The 11,352-nt window shown below is 34.0% G+C and overlaps 1 protein-coding gene across 2 annotated transcripts; it reads left to right on the top strand.

The window, feature by feature from the left end:
* Positions 1 to 268: 268 nt before the first annotated feature.
* LOC143064116 (perlucin-like protein) lies at positions 269 to 9,325 on the top strand. Of its 2 annotated transcripts, none has more exons than XM_076236696.1 (5): positions 269 to 401; positions 6,331 to 6,440; positions 6,756 to 6,849; positions 7,662 to 7,869; positions 9,244 to 9,325. In XM_076236696.1, the coding sequence occupies exons 1-5, from the start codon at positions 356 to 358 to the stop codon at positions 9,269 to 9,271; spliced, it is 486 nt and encodes a 161-aa protein (XP_076092811.1). In that variant the 5' UTR covers positions 269 to 355; the 3' UTR covers positions 9,272 to 9,325. The 2 variants fall into 2 exon arrangements, with proteins under 2 accessions (XP_076092811.1, XP_076092812.1); XM_076236697.1 differs by lacking the exon at positions 269 to 401 and adding an exon at positions 5,150 to 5,233.
* Positions 9,326 to 11,352: the final 2,027 nt, after the last annotated feature.

Below are 11,352 nucleotides of genomic sequence, written 5' to 3' on the forward strand. Positions count from 1 at the left end.
ACATCAAACTGGTTAATATTTGGCATATCAAGAAAGTTATAGTTGAACTCAGATTTTTTTAAACTCAATAAATACTTTGCTTTAATTTACTAAGTATTGATAAATACGGAATAGTATAGGGATACATTTTTTAAAAGTTTTTTTTTTTAATTTCATGGTAGCTCATATAGAATGCTCCTGTTCGCTGTCTATTTAAAGACTTTTTAAAAGTAACAAATGTTTGATCGATCGGACAACATGTTCTTGTATGCAATCTGGAGATAATAATGATAAGTTGTACACGTAACTTCAAGATAAAACAATAAATTCTGAATGAATAAATGTGCATATAAAAAGAACTTTTAGACGAATTGATATGAATTGTATGTGTTTACAAGCACTTATTCTGTGTACTCTATCAGGTAAGCGATTTTTATCCCCCTTTTTTTTTACATTTTTGGAACCATGACAAAAGTCAGAAAAGTCGATCCTTGTTTTTTTCTCCATATATTCAAATTTAAATTCGCTGCATTGGTACGCATCTGTCCTATACCAGGAGTCTCCTGTACAGTGGTCGTCGTTTGTTGGTGTTGTACAGAAATGTTTCCCCGTTTCTTATAGAGATAAGACCGGTCGTTTTCCGGTATGAGTTGTTATATACTAGTCATTTTGGTGCCCTTTATAGCTTGCTGTTCTGTGCGACCCAACGGTCCGTGTTGAAGGCCGTACTATGATGTATAGCAATTGTTAACTTTTTACAAATTGTGACTTGGATGGAGAAAAGACAACTTTCGAGTTCGATGCATTTCCGTCAAAAACTTTGGTTTTAGTGAACGTCACTCGTGCGTTAGGTGCGTTGTCACTTCCGTTTCCATGTTGAGCGAGTGGTTGAAAAACTATAAAAGCTATATTGCACGAATAATTCGAAAAATAAAATTCTCATAATTGACGATCTGCACCGCTGTCATTAGGGAATTGTGATTAAGTACCTACTGAACCATCTTAAAATTTATTTCTAGTTTATCCTGCACAAGGACGATCACTAAGACGCTTGATGAACGTTTATAGTGCAATCGGAACAACTTGGCCTTTCTGGTTGCACGAAGAAATAACCTCGTATGCATTAGGCGGAGGAATCATTGTCCGGAAAATTTTCCGATTCGATTCAAAATTATATTTTTTCGACTGGACTGGTACATTTTTTTACCACTACTGATTTAACTTGCTCCTGTCCGGAAAATTTTCCGATCCGATTGAATTTTATATTTTTTCGACTGGAATGGTACAAATTTTTTACCATTACTTATTTACTTTGCTCCTTCTTTCGCGCCAAAATATTTGGCAGAGTTAAAGTTCTTGATTACTGTGATATGTAACCAAATTATAGCGCCACCTGGAGGATAGAACTTCTTTGTGTCGCGGATCACTACAATTCCGGCCAACAATTTAAGAAGAATTTCTCCGTAGTGCATACGAGGCTATTGTACTGCGTAGCGAGAATGGCCGAGTAGTTACGATTGGTTTATAGTGCAGGGATACAGGCGAGCCCCTCTATCTGGTAAATGACGTCACAAAGGCGCGTATAATTGACGAGTTTTTTTCCGGTGACGGATGAACTCGAAAGTAGTCTATTGTCTCATTGGCACTCATACCACATCTTTTTATTTATAATTTTCAATTATTTTATTAATGAATTGTATACCAAGCCGTAAGTAATTTCTTTTGAAACAAAAATGCACCTTTAAAAATCATTAGATTGTGTAAGATGTCTTGCATCCAATACCATCTGAACACTTGCATGCGGTATGTAGGCAAAAGCGCGTGTTAATTTTCTCCAATATCAAACCATAAAACCATAAAATGATTATTTAATAACGATGCATACAGCGGAGGATCCAGAAATTTTCATAAGTGGGGGCCCACTGACTGCCTAAGAGGGGGCCCACTCCAGTCACGCTTCAGAGATTCCCTATATAAGCAACCAATTTTTTTCCAAAAAGGGGGGGGGGGGGGCGGGCTCACTGGGCCCCCCTAAATCCGCCTCTGGCATATGTCCATACAGTGTTCGGACTCGATGGTATCTAACATCCGGCACAATGACGGAACATCAATAGACAGAAGAAAGGTAGGTTTCTACTTATTTTTTTTATTTTTTATGATATCGAAGAATATATATTTTGTGAGATGCAATATTTTCTACAACAGTTTTATATTAACGGAGAAATAAGTAAAAATGCAGGTCAAAATGACGAATTGAGTGAGCCTTGCCTCGAAATTGTTTAATTTCTCACTAAATTGTTCACACTGTACGGACAGAAAGGTACGGGAAGATAGATACTAACACGGAGATTGCAAAACTTGTCATTATGAACATCTGAATACTTGTATTTCTGAGTATGGAACGAAAGAAATGGGCCATGTCAAAATGGAACTGGCTGGTTTTGTCAATGTTTACCACCCGGTTTTGTCATAGATTTTACAATGCATAACTCGGTTTGGTCAAATAAAAAAAAATCATAATCACATTTGATAATTTAACTTCAGCGTTAAGAAGGAGTTTTGTGGGTCGTTGGAAAACAAGTTCTTTCACAGGACAACGGCTTATTATTCATAGGATCAGTCTATATATATACTAAGGACTTGCCAATTATGTTTCTCGGCAGTCCCATTCTTTGTCAAGCCGTGGCCGTACAATTTTGCACTCTAGCCAAATAAAATATTTCTTACTTCATATTTGTATGAGTGTCCGATCAAGTTATCTCGGTCGTGAAATTTTAAATTTTCAGTTGTGTAACGGTACAATTTTGTTTGGAACTATTGGATGCTTTTAGCTCACTTGACCCAACAGGAAAAGTCATTTTTTTCATCACTTGGCACCGGTCGACCGTCGTTCATTATCTTTCAATACATTTTTTTACATAAATTTTCACATCTAAAATTACTAGGCTGCATCTAAAATAATGTGTTTTTTTAAAATTATAATTAGGTTATCTAGTTTTAAAAAGTTTACTGTGACCTAGCTTGTCAACCAAGATGGCGTCATGGCTAAAAAATAAACATGGGGGACATGCAAGTGCATGATGTCAATTATTTGAAAACAGCCGTAGACACAGAAAACTAGAAAGGACTAGATGATTATCTTGAAAATGTTGAGCTCTACCATTTGTCCATTTTCTTCAAAATTCTCACATTACTTCTTAAAGGAGTTATTGCATTGTCCTTAAAAGACGAATTTGAAGTTCTTTTTATCAATTTCTATCTATTATTTTCAAACATATAAAAGTAATATAGCGAATATGACAAAGGAAGACAAGATATACAAATAAGTCGACTTGGCCGATATCCTTACAAAACTTATTGACCTTTAATTAAGAGTTTTTTTTTCCATTACTTTGCGTTTTTACACGCCCGTCACAATTTTGACAGGACGTATTATTGTATACATCCGTCCGTCCGTCTGTCCTTCCTTCCAGCTGTCCGTTCCTGCATCTATCAGTCATTATGTCCGTCCGTCCGTCCGTCTATCTATCCGTCTATCCTTCTGTCCAGCGTAAACCGTAACTTGAGAACAGCTTATCTAATTTTCATGAAACTTAACAAAGTTATTTCTTATAATGGTCAAACGATCTGCAAACCTTTTAGTGAAAATCAAATTAAATCTTTTTGAGATACAGGACTTTGTAAGTAAAACAGGAGTGTGTTTTTTTTAACATGTCGCGCCATATCTCTAAAATGATTTATCATTATTGCATCAAACTTTACACACTTCTTAGTTAAATAAATCTTAACTTTTGCATACTTTTTGGTGGTGTTTTAAATTTTGTTTAAGCGTTATTTAGTTTTTTTGTAAAAAAAGGGGGATGGGTCACATATTGCGATGCATCTCAAAACCTATATAAAAAAAATATCATAATGTTATCAAATAATAAGATATCAATGTTTGCTATTGAGTATTTATGTTCCATTCAAAATTAGTTTGAAGATAAGTGAAATAAGGGATACGCCTTTCATTAGGAATTAGGAATAATTACCTATATCCGAAAGTGCCCGTTTAAAATAAATTTAAACACGTCAAGTTTACTTTACAATAAATACATATTCAAATTCTTTCGAAAGACAATGTTCAGTTCCGTGTTAACGTTGCTTTTCATAAATTGTTGGTTTAAAAAAAAAAAAAAACCGGGTGATATATATAGATGAAACCGGGTGATTGCGTGGTAAACAACATTGACAAAACCGGTGTATTTTGATTTGACATGACCCATTTCTTTCGTTCCATACTCAGAAATACTGTAACGTGTCCGCCTCGTGTGAAACTCTGCAACTTTCAAAATGTAATGGACTCGGAAGGAGAACCTCTTGTGTGTATGCTACTCTTTTGTATAGCGGGGAGGAGTGTAACTGAGTTACAGGACTGGATCCCTGAACACTGTTTTACCTTCGGGCAGTGCTCAACGGACTCAGTTTCGATGTTGACACATTTTGGCTAAAATTAGCAATACCAATTGAAGTTAATTATTTAATTTATGAGACAAATATTTTATGATGTTATAAGATATAATGTTATTAACTTCAACAAATGTAACTGATTACTTAATATTTTAATAGTCACCAAGATTAAGCAAGCAAATCGTAGGGATGTTCCTGGTCAAACAATACAAATAAAATCAATACTTAGCAATATAATAAAAATGACTAGCTTTGGGCTATTATATCCTAACTTAGAAAATCGGCGGAATTACAATAACGTATGATGTGTTCCTAAACTATGTAATAATCGAACGCGTATAGAGAAACAATAGAGACCTTTTCAATTTTTGCCGGTGTGGTTTAGACACAGTGTAATTCTTCCACTGTTTTAATATTTATACATTTCAAGAGTTAATGAGAATGATTGGGTTTATAAGAACATAGCTGCAAAGGTTCGTAAAACATTTCTATCACTTTTTCTCTGAAACTGCATGTCATAAAATGTGCTAGTCCGAGATTACCCTGACGTCCAACGACTGTCGCTAGACAAGCTGGGGCCGTGGGAAAACAGCCGTTGGACGTCAGAGTAATCTCGGACTACATATATGACACCAATGTAGGACATCACACTTTATCTGTCTATCTGTTCCTTCAATGGTCTACTTCCTGGTCACAAAATTTTTTTTTTTATTTTGATAATGTCATGCACATTTTATTAAATCATTAGATCTTTCGTAGTAACAACATGACATATTTTTGTGGACATATGACACCATGCAGTTGAGTAAGTTGTAGATTTACTGCACAATAATGAAAACATTTATGAGAAAGACGATAAATAGTGAGCAATAGGTTCAATACATTCCTTTTCTTTAAACAAACTGTTAATCCGGTGGCTTATTTTAATCTAGATACCAAGGAAAACTTAGAAAAGCAATGCATTCAATTAACATAGAAGTCTTTATAATTATAATGTTATCTTTCATTCAATTTGGTTAATTTCGAAAACAGACTAGTAATTATTTTGAGAAGACAATACTAGTATGATTATCTTATTATAACCTTGTTTTAATAATCCTCATCTAAGGAACAGTAGACACTGCTATGTCACCAGTTTTATTTATTGTATGAGGAACACTTTTTATTATTTATAGGATGTTCATCTCCAATTAATCTAAAACAATATCTGAAATGCTTTTATCTAGCAATTGTAACTATAGTATATGGTTTTATGAACAAGGTGGAGAAATATCGTTAGTGGCCTATGCTCCACCAAGGGGCAACATGATTAAGCAAGTATGCATAAGGTTTTATGGCAGAAGCAAAATATCCTACACTAGGACCTCTGTGAAATGTCTTTCATTCCTAAATGAATTTCACAACTTCATGTGTGTACTTTGAGTCTCTTACAAAATGTTTGGCACAATTTTAAACATTTAACATAATAAAAAAAATGCTTTGAGAATGCTTTAAAACTATTCTTTTCATGGAAGTCTGAAAACTCGGATAAATACATGACAGCATGCAAGTTTATATTTATATTTTTTATTTGATAAAAACATTACACTAGTCATTGAATACTCTCTTAAGATAAAACAAGGCAATACATATGAGTTACAAGCTGATAAAAGTATTTTAAATCGGTACATAGATATAAGAACTTCAGGCAAGTCACAATTTGTAGAAAGTAAACTATTATAGGTCAAAGTACGACCTTTATGGTTTATTTAAGATCATCTTAGAAAAGTTAACAGAGGTACCGATAAAATGTATTTATATTTTTTATGACTTACTAAATGATAAAATGATAAAAATTATTAAACTAAATTCCTGTTCCAAAACTATTGTTTGGTTTATAAATATCTTACAATTGATTTTCAGGATTTTATTTACAAAACGAAGTGAATGCCGAATGTCCTCTAGGATGGGTGCATTATGATATTTCCTGCTTCCTGTTCAGTACAAATGCTTTGAACTGGTACAACGCACACGTAAGTCATCAGACAAAATACGAAATAAAATATCGTTTACAATTGAAACAGAAAACGTGAGCTTGAGTTTTCTGGCAAGTATGGTATAGTAAAATGATAAATCAATTTCCTGTTTTACTCTGGTTTTGACAATAATTATTTCAGAAATAAGTCATAGACGCCATAGATTTGTTGGAAATTTATACATGGCCGAGGTAGTGAAATTCGAATTTACCCTGAGCGTTAATCTTGTTATCACTTTTTTTCTTCAAAAATACATCTTATATAAATATGAAAAATGGATTAAATGATATATTTTATTTTATGTATATGCAGGGGTCGTGTAGAGCGCACAATGCTAGAATTGCTGAAGTGAACTCAGTTGACGTGATGGCATACTTACGTCAGATGGCAAAATCTTACGGCTATGGTATAGTATTTATACTTAGTTATACATGCAACACAGTGATAGTTGAAAAAGATAAAAATTGTTATGTCTCCAGCTAAGTATTCAAACTGAATTCAACATTCCCTGAACATTTAGTTGTCCATATTTTGAGTAACAGCTGATAAAGTTTCTAAGCATTTTATTGCATTTGTTCTTCACCACATTTTAAAAATCTATGCCACATGCATATGTGGAGCAGGATCTGCTTACCCTTTCGGAGCACCTGAGATCACCCCTGGTTTTTGGTGGGGTTCGTTATGCTTATTCTTTAGTTTTCTATGTTGTATCATGTGAACTATTGTTTGTCTGTCTGTCTTTTTCATTTTAAGCCATGGCGTTGTCAGTTTATTTTCGATTTATGTGTTTGACTGTCCCTCTGGTATCTTTCGTCCCTCTTTGAGAAAGTGCAGGTGTGGATTTTGCTTTACTTTGCATTTATTAATTTAAAGAAATGCACTGTAAAAGATATGCTAGCGGGAAAATTACGGTTTAGACCACAATTTCATGGTTCATTGAACGGGGACATCGACATTAGATATGTTAAACGTTTGTCTACACACGATAAAGAGAGCAGTTCATTATAGAACCTGAAGAACACACACCTAAATTATATATGATCAATGGAAATAGGAAAACGTGTACAATATGAAAAGTTATGATTTTAAGTCCGGACAACCCATATTCTTATTATCTTACTGAACTAATTATAGCAAACTAATTAAATTATAAGTGCCAAATATTTAGTTTACAGGAAAATACACACAGTTCGTTTTTGAACTAATTTATGTTTTCAGATTATTGGTTAGGAGGACGCGATGATGTGATTGAAGGTTTCTGGCAATGGTCAAGTACGGGAGAAAATTTCACGGTATCCGATTGGGCCCCAGGGGAGCCAGATGATGCAGCTAACAGCCAAGATTGTCTCCTTATCTGGAAAGCAGCTAATTATCAGTGGGATGATCAACAGTGCACCATTAACTATCGTTATATCTGTGAATCGGAGTATGTTTATTTTTTCATTAAACAATTAAAAAGCAAGAGATATTCTGTTAATGGGGTTTGTGAGGATATGATAGTTTCCAACACTAACATATATGAAAAAGTAAGGGTCTGGTAGTTTTGACAACTTCACCAAAGAGGCCAATAATTTGGTACGTCAAACATGCAATTCGTCTACATTGGTCTCACCAGTGATGCTCGAATGAAAATAAAGTATGGCCAAATTAACTCAAGTAATAAGTTAAGAGCATTCAGTGGCGGATCCATAATTTTCATAAGTGGGGGCCCACTGGCTGTCTTAGAGAGGGCCGATTTCGTCACGCTTCAGTGATTCCCTATATAAGCAACCAATTTTTTTTTCTCAAAAAGGGGGGGGGGGGGCGGGCCCTCTGGGCCCCTTAAATCCGCCTCTGGCATTTAGAACCGCAAAATCCAAACATTTTAACTAATTAGACAATAGTAATCGTTTGTTTTTGGTAGAACATATTAAGTATTTAGAACCATTCAATAGATCATAATAAATATTAAACTATGAAAATTACGCGGTATCAATGATGTTTAAGGGCATACGATACAGTTACAGGGGAGGTAATGACGTTGCTAACGTAAAACGTTATTTTCGCGACGTCAAACTGTGACATATCGGGAAAAGATGCATTTTTCGACTGATTTTTATCATTCAAACTGATTTAATTTGAAAACGAGTTCATGGACCCCTATTTTTCAAACAGCAATTTGTTTCATTTTGCAGGGAGATTATGTGACCCAAATTTTATAAAACTGTAAATAGAGGATTTTTTTTAATTTTGATAAACATGCAGCAAAAAATGACGTATTTTCCTCAATTCATGAACATTTGATAAATATGAGTTATGTCTGAATAAAAAATCCATAATTTTTTAGGATACTTATAAAATACAGAAATTACCGATTATTTAACAAAAAACAATTTGTGTTTATCTTTTATAACAAAAAAGTTATGTCTTTCTTTCGAAAAAGAAATTACGGCCACAAATCTGAATTTCGAGCAAATATACAAAATTTCGACCTCATTTTACTCAAAAAGTAGCACATGAAAGTATATTTTTTATTACATATTTAATTTAATCAGGTCAAAAATAGCCTATGTGCAAATTTTCACGAACTTGTAAATACAGGATCAAAACTGTATCGTATGCCCTTAACGTCGTTCAATGACTGTACAGTAGAACTGGCTATTGATCTGGACTAACAGTGAACCAGTGGTACTGGAACTATAAAATACACAAATACAAGAGGCTGTCCATTACGTTATATGATACATTTTCATCTCATTATTTATATGAGAACAAAACCAAATTCAAAATATTTAAAAATATTTGAACAATCATTTTTCAGATACCCTGGAGAAGCAGTGATTGGATGAACATTTGTGATACATCTGTCATCGATATAAATAAAATGTTTATGTAATTTAAAATCTTTTTATTGCTAAAATGTTCACGGCTTTTAAACATCTTGATATACTTTCCTAAGTAAACCACAGCCACATGATTGATAATTCACATTCGTGTTATTACATGTATATGGAATTAAAATATCCTGTATAATTTCGTGCGTCCGAAGCGCATTTCTAATTTAGAATTTATTTAAACACTCAATCCCAAAATTAGAAAGCCAACGACATAACTATGTGGTGGTTCTTTAACTCGTGAGAAGTTAATAGACAAAAAGGGGATGTAAATGAATAGCCAAATAAACTGAGTTCAACTTTGACGACGGCATTTAGAATCCTAACCAATATTTATCAAAATTAAAGACGATGTTAGAAATGTATACGCTTAGGAGATGAGTCGATTGTATGTCAGCGAATTTTCGAACTTTAGTTATGAGTATTCAATTGGTTTTCCAGCTCAACGGACGAAATCTAGTTTTCATATCCTCAAATGTGAGATCATAGACTTAGACTTAATTAGTATCACAAAATGTGTATGTACATGAACAACGAATTATGCATGTGAACTATGATCTGTTTACCCATCTGCAGCATCAGAGATCACTCCTGGTTTTTGGCGGGTTGTGTGTTGCTCAATTTTTTTTTTTTTTTTATTTATTGAGAATTACAGACTTGTGGAGAGTTCTTTCATTGGCAATCATATCACATCTTCTTTTTTATATTGTTTGTCTTTTATTTTTGTTTGCCATGCCAACATCAGTTTGTTTTCGACATATATGTCTCTTTGGTATAGTATGTCTATCCTTTACGAGCACGATGTCATGAAGAATCTTCACCATACAGACAATATCCGTACATTGAAGGCACATATAACTTGGTCGCGACGAAACAGGAGAGTATTTTCAAATAATGGTTATGCCTTGTTCTATGTGATTTAACTGTTTTGTGGTAACATGTTTTCCTGAAAATACGAAAGATGGTGGATATTCATTCATCGGCTGGGTCAAAATTTTGTCATAACATGTGCATGGGCATGTATCACGGCAATACGCACGGCATGTAGAGATAAGAGCAAAGATCGTAACGTTCGAATTCAAAATTATTTAATAGAAACAAATTAAAGAATCAAAATACTATCGTCTCATTGGCACTCATTCCACATCCTTATATCTTATACAGGAATTATTCAAATAAAACCTTTTTGAGTGACTATCTTACGGTAATAGCAAACGCACGCATATATATATAAGGACTTACAAATGTATACTTGTAATACTTATTTTACTTTTTTCCGAATACTTTATGTACAGATATATACTAGATACTATATACAGTGATCACGTGACAGGGTTAGTGAAGGTCGTGGGTAGTATTATGGTGAGACAAAAACAGTTTTATTGTTGTTTATAATTATATTTACACGACGAGACTCATGGAAGATGTTTATTCTATAAGGACGATACTATAAATTGAAAATTTGTATAAAAACAATCGTTACATCACGTTTACCGAGCAAAGGTTAGTTTGTAATAGATCACGCTGTTCGAAATATTCGAGTACACCCAAACCCGGAAGTCAACAATCGTTTGTTTACATTATTATTATACCAGTGTCAACATTGATGCCAATTTGTTACTAATATCAGTATTTCTATTGAACTTATTGTTTCCGAACTTTATTTATCAACATGACTAGAAACAAGTTAAATACAAATGCAAAGCGTAAACTGAAAGATTTGTCAAATAATACAGACCCAGAATTTGATTCTCCAACACAACAACCTTATAAAAAGGGATCGAAAAAACTTTCGAAAAACAACACCAGTGTTCATTCTATTCACGAGGGCTTGTCGTCCGATAAGACACCTGATAATCAGAAGCATGCCTATAATACGCAAACCAGTACACCGCTTCAGTACCCGTACCCGCTCCCTTTTCCTGGCCCCCCTCCAGCTCATTCTGGATCATATCCGTCATTTAGTTGGCCGCCACCTCCAGTGGCTGATAACAACGTTCTTGGTCATATTATGCAATACATCACAACAATCGATA

This window comes from Mytilus galloprovincialis, chromosome 2 (genome assembly GCF_965363235.1).
Source record: "Mytilus galloprovincialis chromosome 2, xbMytGall1.hap1.1, whole genome shotgun sequence".
Classification (NCBI taxonomy): Eukaryota; Metazoa; Mollusca; class Bivalvia; order Mytilida; family Mytilidae; genus Mytilus; species Mytilus galloprovincialis.